This window comes from Festucalex cinctus, chromosome 8 (genome assembly GCF_051991245.1).
Source record: "Festucalex cinctus isolate MCC-2025b chromosome 8, RoL_Fcin_1.0, whole genome shotgun sequence".
Lineage (NCBI taxonomy): Eukaryota > Metazoa > Chordata > Actinopteri > Syngnathiformes > Syngnathidae > Festucalex > Festucalex cinctus.
The window spans coordinates 24,741,608-24,761,584 of NC_135418.1; the positions used below are offsets into that span (position 1 = coordinate 24,741,608).

Genomic DNA, 19,977 nt, shown 5'->3' on the forward strand with positions numbered 1-19,977 from the left:
CTGAGAGCAACATTTTGCACACTTGGATCGATCGTATTAATTATTCACAGAGAAGTACATTAAGAGGTCGATGGCATTTAAGTCTTTTCAAATGGCCGGACTGTTCGTCTCTATTCTATGTCAGACAAGTCTGACAACAGCCAGAAAACAATAGACGACACATGAATTTAGAATGGTCAAAATTTACCAATTTGGGTTACCAAATTGCAAATTACTCAGCCACAAAGTTAATAGTAACACATGTGAAAATGATCATGAATCCAAAGAAAAATGTGATGGTTTCTTCCTGGGCTCCACCCACCACTTATCAGATTTGTTTTGTTTTTCTTCCTTCCATAATTCAGCCAACTAAAAATCAAATAAAGAAAGCCTAACCTCTTTGGCAGCGGTAACAAACCCAGGCATTACCAAAATGAGATCCAAATTCCTTTGCCTTACACAGCTGACCAAAAAAAAAAAAAAAAAAAAAAAAAAGGCGCTTAATTAGAACAAACAGCCACCGATAAACGAACAACCTGCCGCCTTACCTGTAGTGTTTCTGAGTGTTGCATTTCAGGACAACATTTAACAGCTTTGTAGCCTGTGTTAAGTCTCTGATTGGTCGGCCTTTGTCCAACAATCATCCTCTTACGCTCAATAGTCTTATAATAACTGTGTCATTGAATGAGATTACCAACGAGTATTATGCACTGATGACGGAGTACCTTCATCACCTTGAAAATGATACTCTGGCACACCATTAAATATTTGATATCAAGTTGACTAAAAAAAAAGGGGGTCTATGATTTACAATTTACATGTAACCCAAACTCGTACATAATTATAATTTTTCCAATGCAAGAATGGCTTGTGCATATGGAGCAAAATGATTCATTTCAAGGAAAATGTTCACAAGTAAGACACTTGTTTCCCGACTTCAAGTTTTAATAACTTGTACAAGTTATACAAAAACAAAATGGAAGGCTTCCATCCAAATGGGCAACTTGGTAAATACAAGAATCATATTGAATTGTCTAATCATGAGAGTTATATACTAGATCAGGAGTTCTTAACATTTATTTTTTACCATGAGGCCCAACATATCCTGTAAAAAGTGGCCCCAGGCAAATTCAGAAATGATTATTTATGTTGACTTATTATTGTTTGTATTTAATAACTAAATTAATCTAGTTAAGGTTTATAAAATCATAATCTAATAACATGATACAATGTGGCCATCAATGGCATTTATTTATATGTGTAAACACTGACACCCAATAAAATGCCCAACAAGCCGGAATCAACTTCTCCGTTTTTGTGTGCATTTATGTGGATGTGTTTGATAATTGTGATTCACTCAAGGGAGTTCTTCACATTATCAATCTGGGGCTGATTCACGGCGATTTGCTCGGGAAAACCGGACATGCTGAACAATACTTCAAGCTGATTGGACGATGCAGCATCTTGTGCGCGTTTGATGAAAATGTCATCTTCGGCCTCATCTTAGGGAAGAAGAAGAAAAAAAAAAAAGAAAAAAGACCGAACATCTTTACCATAAAAAAATGCACGAAGTGCCTCTCGCTGTTCAACGTTCAACACGGAAACGATAAGTAATTCTGCGAGAACAGAATTCATTGCAGCGTCCATTCGTTCGTCTGTTAGGTTTGTTCATTTCCCCCATCGATGGCACTTCCTGGTTTCGTCACAGCTGCATGTCCCGTCCTAAACAACGCCTGATTCGTCCGGCCTAAAAAATGGTCAGTTGTGATCAGCGGGCACAGTACAAGATGGATTCTCATTGTATTTTGGGGGGGGTTTGTGGCCCACTAGATAGCGCTCTCGGCCCATATGTGATTCATGAGGGCTTTTTTTTATGTTGTTGCATATTAATAAACATCGCTATTGACAAAGATAACAAAAGCTACCTCTGTACCATATAAAATCGTAATTCCACTAAATCGAACCCAATCATTACATTGTAAAATTGTTACATCCTTTAAATCGTATCATACCCTAAGTATCGAGAATCATATCAAATCATATGTAGAGAGATGCACGCCCCTAAAAAATATATATCACTTTTATTCAGATTGATATAATTTCTCATCTGTGGAAATTGGTTTTGTTAATCTTGCATATACTCATCGGTCCTACTTTACTGAATTATATGTACTAAATAAATAAATGTTGTGAAACAGGCACATAATTAAACAATACAAGTGGTGGCCAAAGATTGCACATTTCTGTGTACATATATTATTTCCCCATTGACCTCTGTGGATGCTTGCACTTCCTCTCCCTCATCACTTCTCCTTTCCCAAGCGCCTGATCAGGGTCAGCTGACTGCCTGATAAACAATGAGCACTAGTAAACAGCCTAAAGTTGGGAGCTCACTGGCTGCTCTGCGATCGCCTCTCCAGTTTAAGTGTGTGCTCGGTGACTGAGTGGTGGAAATGTCATGTCACTGAGTGTTAAACAGTGACAATGTTTAAATGAGCTGAAGCTGGATCACAAATAGGGGGAAGGGGAGGGAATCATAACCAGCAATATCATCGTGCAAAGTCCTTAATCCCAAAGAGCTCAAATCCTCAGTCAATGAGTGTGTAATCCTATCCAACGTCCACTAACACAAACAGCTGGCGGAGCCAAGCAGGGCAATGGAAATATGTTTTTCCATTCATAAAGAGGATGATTTTGATCTTAATTCTTTTATACATAACGTGCTTATGACAATTGCCTGGATTTGGCCAATGATAATCTAGCAATCACACTATTTCCACCTGGCAGTTTTTAAAATATATTTTCTTTTTTTAAATCAATCTCAGTTCAGATATAGCCAGTTTGTGCACCAACAGACATTTTTTTTGCTTTTGTTTTTATAAAGCTTTAATTTCCGTGCAGTTAACCAAACAATGACACATGATCTTGTCCTGGAGGTGTGCACTACAGTGATTTACCTACAACTGGGATTGTTTGCATTGCATTTGCATACCTGCAGGATAGCTGTCTATTCAAAAAAAATTTTTCAAGAGTAGGTGAGCTACATTATACATACTAGAGAGCATTTAGCAAAAAAAAAAAAAGGCTCTATTTTTTTTTTTTAAGATGACACACGGTTGTAGTACTATATGACTTGCAGTGCTACCAGGGAAGATGCAGCTCAACGCCATCTTGCCTTCCCTCTGACTGTCTGTCCGCTAGTTAGCTTAGCATGTAGCTCGTTTTAAGTGGGTCGGCCTGCAGGCAGGACAGAGTGGCCGCTATGGCTCCCATCGTTCCAATTCACATCGACGTACGATTCACCGTTGTTGTTGTTGTTTGTTTTTTTTACACTTAGTACCCACTAGAGATCGAGCGTATTGCAAAAAAATACTGTAATAATAATCGTTTCCCGTCCTTCCGCAATTACAGCGACTTGCCAGTAAATGCTAGTGTAGGGAGGAGACGCTTATTTGAAAGGGTTCTGGCGAGGCCACTGGCTCTGCACAAATCCACTTACTTGCACACTAAACAATCTCGTTAAAGCACACGGCGTCCATTTGATTCGATTACCACCGTCGCGGTGCTTATTTGCGGGTCTCTTCTCGAAATGTGCAAGGTCGGTCGGTGGGGCTGGGCGGCGAATCCGGCCCTGCCTTTGCCTTTCCACCAAGCGGGGCACATCACCGCGTAGTTTTCCTCTTAACATTTTTAGTTGGAAAAATACTTTTAACTTATGGCAGAGTTTATTAAAGGTGCAGGTCTGCAGCAGAGACGATAACGTCCAACGCAAAAAAAAAAAAAAGGGTGTTAACGCCGCAACTCACATTCATTACGCCTCGAAAAATCTCGAAAGATACATAGCATTTAACTACTTGTAAAGAACAGCTAATATCACCAAATACAATTAATTAGGGAATAAACAGTATTATTTCTACTACCCGAGCACAACCCGTTTCGATCGTCAAACTGTGCATTAAAAAAATACATACATGAACACACGCACGCGCACACACACAAATCACTGCATTTGCAAGCAAACAACATGGATTTTTAATAGTCAACACGGTAAAATATATCTGACTCAATGTTATTTGGATTATTCTTGTAGATCTTATTAGAGGCTGCTTAGAGGGAGGGGGAGGCCGGACTGTTGAGCCCTCGGTTCGGCCATGGGTGACACCGAGCCAGGGCTGGTTAAGGGTATACACTATTGTGGAAAATGTGAACTCTCCATTCATTTACGAGTATACACATATATCATATGGCCATATTGGTCTTTGTACCTACTTTTGGGCGCTTATGTTGAAGCAGAAGCGGACTTAAATGGCTAAGAGGCTAAACGCTAGCGCTACCCCACCCCCTCGGCCACAATACCCAACCCCATGCAAGATGATTAGGGGGTAATTAAAACAGCAATACAGTCGCTATATATCATCTTACCTGAGTCAATGTGTTTTTTGGCATTGACCGGGAAAAGAGACGAGCCCGCGAAAATCAGCGAAGAGCCCCCACCGCTAGCTCAAGAACTAGCCAGCCCCAGCTAGCGTCGCTTTGCCGAGGAAGCAGAGAGCCCAACAGTCGACCAACCGGAGATGAGGGAGGAGGGAGAAAAGGAGGGGTGGAATCACACACCCACAGGCCTTGTACAGAACAAAGGCAGACCAAAAAAAAAAAAAAAAGGATTCAAAGTTCGTTAGCACTTATTCACCACTATAATATACCGTCCCCTCGCCACTATGCCGAGCCGAACGCGTGCCCTTTGCTGATGAAGAAGCACTCTCGCCCGGCCATCGAACGTCGAGATGGGCGCGGTGACCCTGCAGTCGTCTCTGGGAAACCCCACGCTGCAGCAAGCAAAGGCAAAGCAATCAGCCTCCACCGCTGTTGGTACAAGTCTGACAATAATAGTTACAGTGGAACACACTGAGGCCGTTTTATTGACACAAACTTCTCAATTAGTCTAAATATTGTTACATTTGGAGGCTGAAGGTTTACAGGGAGTCCTCCATTTTACGACGGTGTTCCGTTCTTACATTGGTGACGTAACACGAATTTGTACGGAAGTCTGAACACAATGTAATCTGGCTCATTTTGAAGCTGTTATGTATAGTTTAAAAAATGAATACACGAAAGTATATTTTACGTTTTGCTTAATAAATATGATTAGCATAAAAAGACGTGTCAAAAATGTTCTAAGGAGTGGTGTCACTAAAGATATATTTAAACCATAAACTATGAGTTTTCACCAACAATTTGGGCCAGATAACCTGCAAAGAGATCCGAATGTGTTGGTTCCGTTGAGTGGTCGAAAGCGGCAAGAGTTGTGGCATCTAAAAGTACATTGGTATGGCAGAGAAGGCTGGGAAAGTGGGGAAAACATACATTCGGATTAGAAATCTCTTTTTTTTTGACACCACATATAAGGAAAATGGTTGAGTTTATTTGCAAAGAAATGTTAAGTTCTCTACAGACTGAGTATGGTTCAAAGTTTTAGAGTCTAAAACCCATAAATAACACTTGAAATCTTTTAAATTTGTGAAATAATGAAACATTTGTTTTCCTTTGCAGCTCCAATAATTAAACCAAGAGCAGTTTTCAGAGTACTACAGGGAAGTGTTTGAGGTTTTCAACGAAGAGGGAAGCAGAGTCATGAAGACCAAAGAAGGCTGATGAGTTGAATGGGAATCAACTCGACAATGCAAGAGCTTGGCCAGATAGCCGAGGATGCGGGCAAAGGCGGTGAGCAAAAAGCTGGGCACAAAAAAAAAAAGTTTAAATCAACACAAATTATCGTTTTGACTTAATTACAATTACATATCATAACTTTAGTGTGTACAATTCAATGACTATACGGTATAGTTTGCAATGAGCAATTTTTAATGGCACTTGTTCTCATTAAGGTGAGATGAAGTAGAACCCCCAGAGAGGATAAAGTCTTTGATTCAGTTTTTTTTTTTTTTTTTTTATGTCCTCTCTGGCCCATCAGACATGTGCATACAGCCTGGTCATCTTATTGTTTTATTCATTGCATCACTCATGGCTCTAGGACCTTTGAAAAATAATTTGGGAAGATGACATAATCATAGTTGTTTGCTTTTGGAAACTATTCAAGACTTTGGCTGTTTGTGCGACTGAAATTTAGTATGGGTGTAAGTACAAAAAAAATAAAAATATAAAAAAATCAGTATTTATCAGATGTCGTACACACACCAATAAGTAATGCATGTTTATAAATCCCGCCTGTTCCAATCTGCCGCGCTCTCGCCTGTCTCATTTGCATTGAGAAACATCTTTAAATATACAAGTAGTAAAGTACCTTAATGTTCACTCTGTAATTTCAGTTTTGTATCATAATGTTTTGTGTGTATACGCATGGTCAGAGTTGTGCGTCATTTTACACGTCCCGCTGCACAAATCCAAATGTATAAATCCCATACTGGCCATGGCAGTGTTGTTTGTACACATGCTTTACTTGATAAATGATGTCACTCATCATTGCGCCTATCTGATGACTGCAAGGCTCCACATGAACCACTAGGTGACAGTATTTTACCAAACGTGCCCAGTTTTGAACACTGTACTTTGCCAACTCCTGTGCAGGCAAAAAACGATTTCTTGCCTTTGACTGGAGATTTATCAAACTTCACATATATGCATATAAAATGTCTTCTTATCCTGTGATGTGATGATCTTGTGCCTGTTTCTATTCAAATAACCAGTCAAGACAAATTGGGGAATCTGATATATCCATCCGTTCATTTTATGAACCGCTTATGATGTTTTCTATATTCTAAAAAATATCATTTTAGCTAGTTTTTTTTTAGACCACATCTAAGATCCTTGATTTTTCACTTCTGCACATTTTGTCTGAACTGATATTTACTATACAGCTTTATTTCATTTACATTTCAGGTCGAGGTGTATTCAACTATGACAGCTTCCTGAGCTCGATGACGCGGAACCACGAGAGAACTACGATCCAGATGCCGAACTGCGAGCTGCTTTTAAGTCCTTCACAAAGATGCCAAGGGATACATTGGAATACACTCAAGTAAGAATGATATAATGATATATATGGAAAAGGTGAAAAAAAAAAAAAGACTTATTTCCACACACGATATGCTTAATTTTTCCAGATACAAATATTTACTAGTGAATGCAGGAGAACCTCTTTATGAGATTCAGGCTGAGCAGAAGATGAAGGCGGATAAAGATGGTGATGGAACCATTGATTATGAAGGTAAAACATGTTCAAAATGATCAAGAAAATGTCATATGCCTGATCAATATGATCCGTTTATCAAATATTGTTGATATTAAAACCTGTATTTTAAATTTAGTGTTATGTAACTATAACACATTGTAGTTCATAGAGCAGCGTTTGGGAAATGACAAATCCCATCCATCTAAATGGGGGGGGGGTGAGTCAGTGCATATAAAAATGAAATTAAGGCTTAAAACTCTTATTATAATATTGATATGTTGTTTACAAAGTGTTTGGCCATATACAACACGTCATGTTCATCATTCTGTTACATTTTCGCAACAACGCAGTGATTCTGACAATCGAAATGTCTAAAAAATATTTCTGTTCCTTGCAAAAATCCAGGTAAAGCAAATAAAGTGTTTAAAAACCACAAAAAAAACAGCCTCATTTGGAGAACAGGCCGTATAGAGGCCACCACGGGGTTAACGTCCTCAGCCTTTGCCACCCGGATGCAGTTTCCATGGGCCTGACAGTTTGTGCATCTTGTGCGCCGAGCCGTTAAATCCCATCCTCATCCCTACAAAGCCAGACGGGCAGCTTAGCCAGCCAACCACCGCTCGCATTGCCAAGCCATTCGACCAATCGGATTGCCGGGAGAGGAAGAAGGCGGGGACGTGTTTTCCCTGTTCCCTTCGCAGCATCCTTCGAGCAGCCTCTCTCCCGGGTCAAGAAAAAGAGAATACAAAAGGGAGGGGGGGCTACTGGTCCTCGGAGGCCGTCGGAGGAAGCGTGTGGGACCCCACGGAGGCCGCCGGGACAGGCTTACGTCGGTGTGGGACTCCCGTCCTGTGAGAAAATGGCTGCTTTTCAATGTAAACAGGCTGTGTGGGACCCGCATTGCTAAAGGGAGGAGGGGCGGACATTGAATTCAATGTCCCCCTCTCCCAATGAGAATCCAAGCATGTTATACACTCCAGGTACGTATGCACCTCTGGTTAGGCGGGAGCAGACATGGAGTCATCGTGAACAAAAATAATCAGCCGTCATCATAGTATAATGTTGCATGCTCACCACCATTTGGTTTTCATTGGCCGTTTTGCTTGGCGTGCACAAGTTCACAATTAAAAGCAGACGGGACGGACAAAAGAGAGAGACCGATGCAAAGAAAAGAACTAGAGCAATCTATTTCATGCTATGGAACCCCAATTAAAAGTCAATGGAACGTGCCAAAACTTGGAGGCAGTAGGTATTTATAGAGCGTGCGTGTGGGTGGAGGGTTGTCAGTTTGGCATTTGAGCTGACTTGAAAAGCACATTTCCTCCACAGTTACAGTTTGGGCGGGTGGTGCTTATTCCTTAAGATTTGTATCTGCTTCGTTATGATGCTTCCTCCCTGTGCCTTTCGCTGCCCACATCCTGCTCTCAAAACCTAGCAACCACATCCTCACTGGCACTACAATAACACTATATTTGTCAAAATCAAGGTTGAACTTTTTTTTTTTGACACATAACATTTATTCCTTTGTCATCGTTTTGTTTACACTTGGCTGTAGTTTTTCTCTTAAAAATAAACATAAATTTTATAGATATTTACAAGCAAGGGACTATTACAAGAAAAGGGTCCAAATGGATCTCTCGAGAAACACAAGTGGGGTAACTCAACTTTTGATCAGGATGTATAAGGGCGGATCGTGTAGGATTATCTCCACACTGTATAAGGCTTTGTTAGTAAACAAAAACTCAACCAATTATATTAAGACAAAATGGGAATCTGAACTTGACATACAAATCACAGAGCAACAGTGGCTGGGGATGTGGAAAGCTCACCAAATGACTACCATGTCCCAAAAGTGGAGGGAATTTTCATGGAAGAACTTGATACGTTTTTTTGTCACACCCAAGATTAAGAATAGATACTCGAAAACAAATCCCATGTGTTGGAGAGAGTGTGGAGAATTGAATGCAGATCATACACATGTTTTTTGGAAATGTAAAAAAATACAAAATTTTTGGGAAAAAATACACTATTTGGTACAGGAGATTCTGGGGTACGGAATCCCTTTCAACTGTATGACTCTCTATTTGAATGACTTTAATGAAGGAGTGATACAACATGAAGACAAATACTTGGTAAATATATTGCTTGTGGCAAGCAAAAAAGCTATAACAAGAACATGGTATAAAGTGGACCCACCGAATGAAGACCAATGGAAGGCAATCATGGAAGAAATCCATACGATGGAGATACTAACTTTCCATATGAGATTGCAGGGTACTCAAGGAGAGCAAAAGTGGAGGAAATGGAAAACATACAAGGACTTAAAAGGCGATGGACATGATCAATATGAGAAGTAGTCAGTGAATTGTTTAGCAAAGTGGCTTCCCCTGTTAATGTTGAAGGTTTGTTTGTATTTTATATACAATCAATGTTGTTTGTGTGTGTTCAAAAAGGAAATAAAAATTGAAGTGAAAAAAAAAAATAAACATAAATGGGGGACACGTACCCTATGGTCAAAGTCAGCAAAGACCTAATTATCAGATATTTGTAAAAGATCATCCTGAGGTGTTTTAAGAGACGTTCCTTCTCGATTGGCTTACGTCACACTCTGGGGCGGGCCATCATAAGTGTTAACGCTATTTAATATTTAGTGCGGTACACACAACTATTGAAGTCATCAAATGACCAATTATATACCGGTAGTTGTTGAATTATCCTGTGGTTTGGTGTGATAAGAGGGATTTCCACCAGATATCTGTTTTGTTGAGGACACTCTACCGATAATAGCGTGTTTTCTACCCCAAACCAGTTGTTGATTTTGGTTGTAGTACCAAGACTGACCAGTGAGAGGCAGCACCCTGCCATGGACCAGCCAAACTGCCAGAAAATACAAAGAAGAGTACAGCAGCAGTAGTATTAGTAGTAACAGTAGTAGCAGGGCCGTAATTAAGTACAACTTTATTGAATCTAAGTTCAAATAACAAAAGTCTGACACAAAGCCAAGTCAAGTCCGAGTCACGAAGGTCCGAGTCCAAGTCCAGATTAGATCAAGAGTAAACATTAGGCCCGTATCCCACTGAGGGATAAACGCTTCTGACGTGAACAAATTTTGATTTTACGTCATTCAAGGTCACAGTGTTTCCTAAATGTTCTCTAAAACAGTCATAATGTTTCTCTAAATAGTCTGAATGGTCTTTTCTGCCTCAAGGAAATTTTGAACATGTCCATAAATTTTCGCAGTGGAAAAAAAAAATAAAAAATCTTCACACATCCCGCATCACAGAATATCGCTCAGGATCATTGTAGCGGTCCTGCAGCTCAATCAACAGGCGAGACGATTTAAGACGGATGTTTCTCTTTATTTACAATCACCTATCTCCGATGTCAAGAGAAATTACAGGGATGCATGCAACTTTCTGTCTTTTATAAGTCAAGAAAAATGACCTGGTTCCGATTGCAAAGGGCGCTAAACAAGAATTCAAGATTGTAGCTTTGTTTCTTCTATCTGTAGCTAAAATACATCAATGACTAACAATACTTTTCTTGTGTATCTCTTAAAGCTGCTGTTGCCAAAACCTCCAAAAGGACCATCTAGGTGGGAGCTTCCTAGTTGGATTCTGTGACATCATCTTAAGAGGTTTGTTACTGAGACTTCGAGATGATGTCATAAGCTATTATGTCCTCTACCCTGATTGTTAAATGACATCATCTGAAGTAAATTTGCTGCATGTCTTCTTCTTTTTTCTTTTTTTTTTCCTTTTTTTTTTTTAATAATCTCATTCGAGACATCCAATAATTTGACGTGGAGGGAGTTTAACCCGCTTTTCTTGCCAAAAGTCAGCTAGGATAGGCTCTGGCTTGATGAAGACGAGTGGTAAAGTAAAAAGCAAATTGAATTGCCGATTGACAACCAGTCCTGAGTGTACCCGCTTGTTGGCAAATTTCAGTTGGTTGCAGGTTCCAGCTCACCACATTAGTTGCTGCTAGGGCTGTTTCAGTCCATTTGTCTACATGCAAAATGACTGGACTACTTACTCAACATCATTCGCCTAACGCCAACAAGAACGAGCGCTATAGAAAATGGGTGATTTCTGTGGCAATTAATGTTGTTTGTTGTGTTGCAGCTTATCTTCAAGATCACACGGCCGAGCCATCATCATTTCTAGCATGAAGACAGCTACATCAGCAATGAGACAACACGTTGCACAATATGAATAACTCGACATACAACATCCAGTTGGAACAGCTGACCATGGCCCTGCATGAAACCAAAACGACGTTTCTACCCCCAACCGTGGCCACAGCCCCCCTGCCGGCCTCCACGAGCGCGATGAGCGACAACGTCACGTCCAGGCTGACGACGCCCATGACTGTCACCATCCAGGCCAACAACGAGAGCAGCTTCAACACCAGCGCCACCGCGTTCCCGGAGGCGGTGATGGAGAGCTCGGGGATGGGAATGCTCCTCGTGCCCTTTGGCATCATCACCCTCATCGGCCTGGCGCTGGCTGTAGTAAGATGTTCGCTAAGAATTCCATCATGACATAACCTAAAATTGTTTGTTTGTAATGCGCTTTGTTCAATCTTTGTCCTTCATAGATGCTGTACATTCGGAAAAGGAAGCGGTATGTTCGGTTTATGGCAGCACATCATAACAAATAACCTCCACCCCACCACATTCACAACATGAAACCATGCTCTTTTGTTTGTCTATTATTCATAAACCGTATCGAAAATGTTCCTTGTTATTTTGTCCGTGGCAGTTTGGAGAAGCTGAGGCACCAGCTCATGCCCATGTACAACTTCGACCCGGCCGAAGAACAAGACGACCTGCTGGAACAGGAACTACTGGACCACGGCCGGGATGGCACACTAGCTGGTCCCAATGCCAAGGTCAGCCAAATCTGTTTTATGCACTTTATATGGTTCTAAAATTAGAGCAAAGTACGACCCACTCTGTTCTTTAATCTGGCCCACTGAGCTTTCAAATATATTATTTATATTTATATATTGTATTACTGCGATTGGCTGGCAACCAGTCCAGGGTGTCCCCTGCCTACTGCCCAGAGCCAGCTGAGATAGGCGCCAGCACCCCCCCTGCGACCCTTGTGAGGAATAAGCGGTCAAGAAAATGGAGGGATGAATGGATATTTATATATTAAATAATATTTGTTGTATTCATTTTGCCTAGAATTTGGTTCATTTTACTTGTTTAATTTTTCTAATTCATTTTTTTTCTTTAGTACATATAATTTATTACAAATAATACTGATAGCCTGTAATTTTTATTTTTTTTTTAAATGGGGCATTCATCATAGTTATAGATTGTAAATACAATAATTTAAAAATTAGCTTCAATTATATTTTACTATGAAAATACATTAAACACAAACTATTTCAAATAATTTATAAATTACACTTTTAATAAATAATAAACAAGACAATAAAAAGAGAATAAATCACATAATTAAAATACAAAGTAAAAAAAATGTATTTGTATTAAAAAAAAACTGTTTAATACTTTTAATTAAATAGTTTAACTTTACAAAAAATAATCATGATGGTAAAAGTTGTGCAATTTTACTTTTTACTGTATCAGTATGATTGCTCTACAATGGGTCATCAAAACAACAAAGCAAGACTTACATATTACTGAAAAAATGTTATGAGTATGGCAATGTCCACAGTACGTAGCATCGTAAATTATTATTATTATGGATATTTTTATTGTGTAATGTTTTATGCACGGGCCACTCTGCTGTGCTTCATTTGAAGCAACGCGTGGTTTCATTTGTGATACAGTTGACCTTACATGTCTTTTATTTCTTTAAAGTTTTGACAAAGGCATGATGATAAAAGGCAAACATGGTAAAGTATCACTTTTGTGTCACTCCTTTGAAACCTACTACTACCCCCCAGCCCCCAAAATCATTTGTTATAATTGGTACAGTAAATGTGTTTTTATTCTATTTACAAAACATAAATGATGTCCTAATCATCACATCATCACACATACATTAAGCTTCTTCTTTATACATCATTTCTATCCTCTCCTTTATGTCCCTTCTGTGTAATATTATAGCTGAACTGCAAAATTAACCAATTCCTCCTCCATTGCCTTAATTTTGGTCTATTGTGATATATCGTCACTTAAATCTGACATTCCTACATAAATACAGTTGATTTTTTTTTAAAGAACAAAATGTGTTATTATAGGATCAAAGTTATTATTTTTTTTTATAAGATAACCCTAGTTTGTAAAGACATATTTACAACGCAAGTACTGTATGTTCAAACGTATTTGCCAGTCGAAAATGTTTACTCCACACTGGCAGTTCTACGCTTCTTTAGTAAGAAACTGAAGATGCCTTTTCTAGAATAAATGGCGTAATATTTTGGCTTCCCCCCCCCCCCCTCTAAAATATAGCAGCTCATTACTCTAACGTCATTACATTTTTCTTGAAAATTGGCAACTTTTAATTTCCTATGGCAGGGATTATGAGGGGGATCCTTGCAAAAATGTCTCCGCAGGACCCAAAAGGTTTTCAAGCCCCCCTGCTCTCAGTAATTCAATTAAATGAAGTTACTTTAATGTGTTTGCAATGGATGAAAGAGCAAGTCGTGAACATTTTTGGCTGTTTTTGAAATCATGGCTCATCTTTCACAGACTCTCCGAACCTCGCAGGGGACCACCCAGAAACCCAGTCGCTTGGTCTTCACAGATGTAGCCAAAGCTCTCAACGCTTAACAAAAGTTCTTCCATTCCACCTTTCATTTTGTGGACTCCCTTTTTAATAACGGTAAGGTCTCTCAGGAGGGACAAGAAAAGCGGACGGAAAAAAAAAAGGACTTGTTTTTGGTGATGAAATGGTGCTTCATCGTTATGGGTTTGAAATGATTTTGTGGGAGAACGGATGCATGCAATGCAACGGAGCATCACTTTTCACGTTCTTACATCACTCGCCACAAAATGGCATCACTTTGTGTAATTGTCGCAACATTTCTGTTCTTCTTACCCCCATCGTAATCTTGCGTGGAACACCGGATGTTATCGCTCATCTTTACGGGACCCCCTTTGTGTCTTCCTCGCTGAACAGTTAACGACTTGTTCTATAAATTAAAGCTATTTCAACAATTCTACAATAGAGTTGTGCTGCTTATTTGCAATAATAAACAGGTTTAAGACTCACAGGATACAATAAAAATGTTTTTAATGAAGTTGGCGAGGTTGTGTCAGTGAACATTAACTGCATGTGTAAATGATGACAAGACAAACCAGAAAAATCACAATAGTTGACATTTTATGTAAAGAAGCACTCAATCATTACAACACAGGCTGTGCTCAAAATGGAGAAAAATGCACACAATGTAACCTGCCTTGTAGATAAAGAATTATAGTAATTGAAATTGCTGGACAAATACCAGAGAAAAATACCAAAATAAAAAAAAAATAAAAAAGAAGGAATGTTTTGGAAAGTTACCAGCCAAAACTGACTGAAAATTATGAAACCGAAACAATTCAATTTTCTGTTTAGCTTTTTGCTATGATTTGTGTGAGCGTTAGCAGCTAACATTAGCAGTTGTAGCGTACATTCAGTTTGCGTCACACGCTCATGGTTAGACAATAAAAAATAATAGCTTTCTTAAAATAACATAAAAACAATAATGTTTTGGTAAGTCTCGCTAACCAAAAGTGACTGTGAAGATGGTGAAACCACAACAATTGAGAAATGTCCAAGCTTGGCTTTTTTTGCTATGATTAGCAACTAACGTTAGCAGCTAACACTGGCTAAAATTCCGTATCGATTACAAATCAGTCAAGTCATTGCGGTTTTACAAAACAGTCATTTGGGTTTTGTGTGGTTACAAGTTGCTTTTTAGAAAGGAAAAGTTCCCGTGTTTGGATACATACATAAAAAGGGAAAAATGTGTTTTTGGAAAAAAAAAAAGATGTACAGTATTACTTTGACTCACTTAAGCAGGGTACATGCATAGCCTACAAATCTTTAACACCCTTTTTCAAATGTAATAGCAAGTATGTGTTATATGACAGACACAGCACATACGTCTACCGTCAGTGTGTACCCTGCTTTAAAAAGTTTTTTTTGTATTTGCTGCATTTTCACAGGTGAACAAACTAAAGTCACATTTCAGTTTTCAATCCAGTTTTTCTTGAGGTAACTGTGGTTCCTGTGAGATCTGCGCATCAATTCTGATAGGAAATTCTCAACACAGCACAAAAAAATAGTTGTAAAAAAAAATAAAATAACAATCCAAACATTACTGGGCAGAAAAGAAGCTCCTGAATTGTTTTGTACCTGAGGTTTCATGATGGCGGTAATAAAAAAAATCCCTGGAGTAAAGTCCTGAGTGCTTCAACACTTGTTACTTTATGTACACAGTGTATAAAATGTCTTATTATTTTGTTAATGGGCAATTTAGTGCCGCTCTTACTGGATTTAAACTGGCCAACTGAACAGGAAAAAAAAAAGAAAAAAAAAAGCTGCCCATAACGTATTTGCCTGTTGCCAGGCAGACAAAAAAAAAAAAATCTTTTTGTTTACAGTACTGTATATAGTTTTTGTGACACTTTTCTCAAGTGGTGTCTGTGATAGTAAAACAAATAAAAATACTACCAACAAATTGCTTTGACAATAAAGGATGGGAACTGAATGAATTAATTAATTAATCTAATTTTCTCACTCTCAGCAAGCTAGACACATCCCTCCAAAATGGCATAAATTAATTCCAACATTTTCCTTCCAATGGAGTGTTGTTCTTCCGGCCAACCCTCGATGTAGAGTGACAACGCTCACATTAGTGGCCTTCCTCTTGAAACGAAAAGGGCTCGGACCGCGAGGGAGCCTCTTCCTCTTCCTCCGAGGAGCCCTGTGGGGAAACATCAAACAAGCGAAAGAAAACCGTCATGTGACTCAAATCGCCCCCAAAAAAGTGAATCAATTCAAGACGACGCGAGAATGACTTATTGCTAGTTTCGCCGAGAGTCCGTTATTGTCAGGAAACCGAGGCAGCCGGATGAAGACGCTAGAAGAAGCTAAGCTCGCTCCGTCCAGTCATTCTTTCCCTTTTCGTGCGCGCGAGGCTCAGAAAAAAAAAGGTCGAGACTCTCAACGGTTTCACTTCTTGGAGCGGCTTTGCGGATGTGTTTGGAGCAGACAATGAGTGATATGTGGCCTCGTCGGTTTTGGGTTGTGCAATTTCTGTTTCATTCACAATATGAGCCAGGAAGCTTTCTCTCAATCACACGACAGAAATGTACAGCACAGACTTTTTTTTTTTTTTTTTTTGATTGCATTTGCACCACAAAGTCAATGCTTAACTACTTATCCTGTCAAGTTTCGTCGATCGCATGACTTGTCCTTACCTTTTGCTCTTCACTCCCCTTTTCAACGACCTTCTGCAGCTGTAAAAACGAATCAGACATGAACGAGGTGTAACTGTACACAAACTTTCACACAAATCTTTTCATTTTTGTTAAATGTCAACGTGTTGCTCCACACCCATTTCCTCGGTCGCCCTCGTGGTCGTCTTTCTCCAGCCGGCTCGACTTTCTGACAAGGAAGAAAGATTGACAGAGCTGAAGTACTGGTTTACAAGTATAGTCACCGAGTGCCTTATCAATTAGGCCACTGAGGCCTGCTTCAGGTGTATATTCACAATGATGACAAGGCTACAAATTCCGACTTTCTGGTCAGGCAATTTTACACCCAATTTCTGAAGGACCCGGTTTTCATGCCAAATGATCAAAATTAAAAGGGAGAAGTCAAATCAAAACTTTTCTATACAATAATATGTTCCACATGCCCCCACTGGTCTAAACAAAGTATCCAGATTAATATTTCATTTGTAGAACATGAATTAATCACCAAAATCTAACCATCCATTTCAAGGGGCGGCCATTTTGCCACTTGCTGTGACTGTACAAGTCAAGATGGTCGCCCTGGCGATGGACAAACACAAATGGATTTTTCAGGTGGAATGCTGTGTTTAGGCTCGTGTATGGAACATATTGTCAAGAACATGTTTGCTTTTGATTTCATCTCAACATACTCCATCCACATTAGATGGTGTGGGCAAAAAAAAAAAAAAAAAGCTTCATATTTTGGTGTTACACATTTCTATTTGTTTCTGCTTGTTTCAAGGCAAAATGTTAAACTTATGGTTTATTTTCTGGCGGGACTTTTTCATTGATCCCACTGTGGTCGAAATGTCAATCGGGTACCCGGTTTTGGGCGAAAACTTTTACAAGATAATGTTTATCTCACAACTTGTTGATCAAGTTACGTAAACATGAACATTTCATGAGGTCTTATAAAACGTTTTGCATTATCTCACAAACATTTGCAGTATTTCAATTTCAACTGTATTTCACACTCTTTAAAAAAAAATTTTAAAAAAAGAAATGAAAGGGGACAGAAAGAAGTAAAACTTTTGTGATATCTGCCCCCGGTCAACACAACAAAATATCAAACCACGTTTTCGCACGTTGTAGTTTTGTTTTCTAGCCATTGGTTTTAAATTAACTGCAGTTAGGTTTTGCATTTAAAACGTATTACTACCGTGACTACAAGTTGGGTAAGATCTCACCAAAGTGTGCTAATATCAAGTCACATTAACGAATGTTTTTCATTATTTCACAAAAATTTGCATTTTCAAGCCACATTAATGTGAATGAAAGTTGCGAGACTTCAAAAGTTTTGCATTAAAATATAAATGAGAATTAAAAATAAATAAATAAATGAAATATTTTCGCAAAAGTTTTATCTTGAGTTATTTTTTTATGTTTTATTTTCTTGCACATGAATGAAGGTTTTGCGATAATTTTTTATATCATTATTATTATTTTATATTTTTTCTTCCATGTCCTTTTCGGGGTTCTTTATGTGTACCAGTGTACTGCAACACAAACCTAACCTTAAATGCAGCTTTGGGTCCTTTGTTCTTGCTGCCCTTGGGTCTTCCTCTTGGTCGCTTTGGAGTCGGAGGTCCGAGAGGCTCCTGTCCAGGAACATTTACAATCAGAACTTCATTTTGATGTAATTTTCAATTCTCAATCAGTCAATCAGTGACCTCATGATAGTCCTACCAGCTGCTGCTTGCGTGGACGACCTCGACCTCTCCGTTGCTGGGGCTCGTCAGCCATCTGGGGGGAGCTGGGCCCGGGAGAAGACGCCGGCTCTTTGGGCCCGCCGCTGCTCATGTTTTGGAGAAGGTGGGCATCAAGAACCTGAAGACTGAGGAACTGGAAACAAGTCCAAAGATAGGAGAGCGTCTCAAAATGGACATGTTGGAAACGTTCAGAATTTGATCATTGGTGGGTGGAAAGTTATACGAGATTGTGTGATTGAATGATAACCAGTCCAGTGTGTAGCCTACCCTGATTCTGTCCCAAACTCCAACTGTGTAACAGACATGCTAAGTTAAGTCCACCATTCTACCAAGGTAAGTGTAATTTATAATTTATTCTCTTCAATTTTAATATAAACAAAATGGATTTTACAATGCAAAACGATGAAAAGATCACACTGAGAGGAGTCAGTGAGTGGACGATCAGTACACAAAGTGGACCGACGGCCCACAACGTACACTACAATTGCCCACACAAATAAACGACACGCAAGCATATCATATTCAAAACAAAAACAACTTACCACGAGAGTCCTTGTAGCTTCACCTGGTGGATGCTGACACCGCACCGACTGAAAACTTCTGCTGCGATGCCCCCTCACAACCCGACCAGACCACCTACCCAAACTCACGCGTCCAGTCACCACTGGAAGCCGGTTGCAGCGTAACAAAGGGGCGGGGAGGGTTGTACTGGAATAAGTTACGCGGAATGGGGAGTGGCCAAAACATAACCACGCCCCAAAGGGGGTTTCAGGTTTCACTTTCCTTTTCAAGATATAAATTAAAACAACTTCGCAAATTGTTTTGAAGCGAACGACTTGGCGTGTTTTTGCTAATATTATTGCTGTAAATGTCAATAGTTTATTTTATATTTCAAAGCTGTTCCAAATTAAATTATTCTTTAAGTGCCCCCCAAAAAACACAAGTTCTGTGTGGTGTTTTTTTGTTTTTGTTTTTTACAGTCTATTCACCAGATTAATCATCGATCATGAGCTGGTGTCCAAATGACTTTGTTGATATAGTTAAAGAAATACTTCACTTATTTAGCCCATTATAGCAATAAAAAGTTAATATTTTGTCTATAATTAATTTGATACGTTCATTATTTTTCACGTACAATTAGTACCTTTCGAAACACATTTTGCAACTTGCTGTTGACTGAAAATGACATCACAAGGGCTCAGGTAACCAATCACAACTCATCTGTTTTCTAGGTTTGGCCTTGTGACATTTACAAGCTGAGCTGTGATTGGTTACCTCAGCCCTTGTGATGTCATTTTCAGTCGACAGCGAGTTGCAAAATGTGTTTTTAGAGGTACTAATTGTACATGGAAAATAATGAAAATAAAATATCAAATTTATTATAGGCAAAATATTAATGTTTGACTGCCAAAAATGGTAAAGTATCCCTCTAAGGACATAATGGTAATGTGTCCAAATGCTTTTGTAACTTGTGACAATGCCAAATACCTCATTGACCGAACTGTCAAAAATGATGCATTATATGTTTTTTGTTCCATTTTTTCGTCATTATTTAATAACGTCTGTGACTTTTTATTTTATTTTATTTTTTTTGTCAAGTGGCAAAAGATGAAACAATTTATATCAAACTATTGTATATTTCTTTGGCAGCAATTACTTAGAAGAAGAAGAAGAAGAAGAAG

General features: G+C 39.0%; 3 protein-coding genes across 7 annotated transcripts in view; 1 reads left to right on the forward strand and 2 right to left on the reverse strand.

Moving 5' to 3' along the window:
- The window catches only part of gnb1b (guanine nucleotide binding protein (G protein), beta polypeptide 1b), an 11,541-nt gene extending 6,699 nt beyond the window's left edge, over positions 1 to 4,842 (reverse strand). Inside the window, exon 1 of one of the 4 annotated variants that reach the window (XM_077528881.1) lies at positions 4,670 to 4,842. The gene's annotated coding sequence lies outside the window, so the exon portion shown is untranslated. Of the gene's footprint in view, positions 1 to 375; positions 400 to 527; positions 628 to 4,401 lie in introns of those variants that run through there. The other 3 variants (XM_077528879.1, XM_077528880.1, XM_077528882.1) reach the window with 3 other exon arrangements.
- Positions 4,843 to 7,234: 2,392 nt separating this feature from the next.
- On the forward strand, positions 7,235 to 14,383 carry c8h3orf18 (chromosome 8 C3orf18 homolog). 2 transcript variants are annotated; one of them, XM_077528884.1, is made up of 7 exons: positions 7,235 to 8,145; positions 10,726 to 10,802; positions 11,290 to 11,678; positions 11,765 to 11,790; positions 11,929 to 12,058; positions 12,999 to 13,033; positions 13,833 to 14,383. In XM_077528884.1, exons 3-6 carry the CDS (start codon positions 11,376 to 11,378, stop codon positions 13,002 to 13,004), a joined length of 465 nt encoding a protein of 154 aa, XP_077385010.1. In that variant the 5' UTR covers positions 7,235 to 8,145; positions 10,726 to 10,802; positions 11,290 to 11,375; the 3' UTR covers positions 13,005 to 13,033; positions 13,833 to 14,383. The 2 variants fall into 2 exon arrangements, with proteins under 2 accessions (XP_077385010.1, XP_077385009.1); XM_077528883.1 differs by lacking the exon at positions 12,999 to 13,033 and having other exon boundaries at positions 7,241 to 8,145.
- Positions 14,384 to 14,449: 66 nt separating this feature from the next.
- LOC144023431 (high mobility group protein HMG-I/HMG-Y) lies at positions 14,450 to 19,034 on the reverse strand. Its single transcript, XM_077528888.1, has 6 exons — positions 18,838 to 19,034; positions 18,273 to 18,428; positions 18,101 to 18,184; positions 16,687 to 16,737; positions 16,551 to 16,589; positions 14,450 to 16,054 (listed from the first exon to the last, which is right to left on the reverse strand). Exons 2-6 carry the CDS (start codon positions 18,384 to 18,386, stop codon positions 15,983 to 15,985), a joined length of 360 nt encoding a protein of 119 aa, XP_077385014.1. The 5' UTR covers positions 18,387 to 18,428; positions 18,838 to 19,034; the 3' UTR covers positions 14,450 to 15,982.
- Between the last annotated feature and the right edge of the window lie 943 nt (positions 19,035 to 19,977).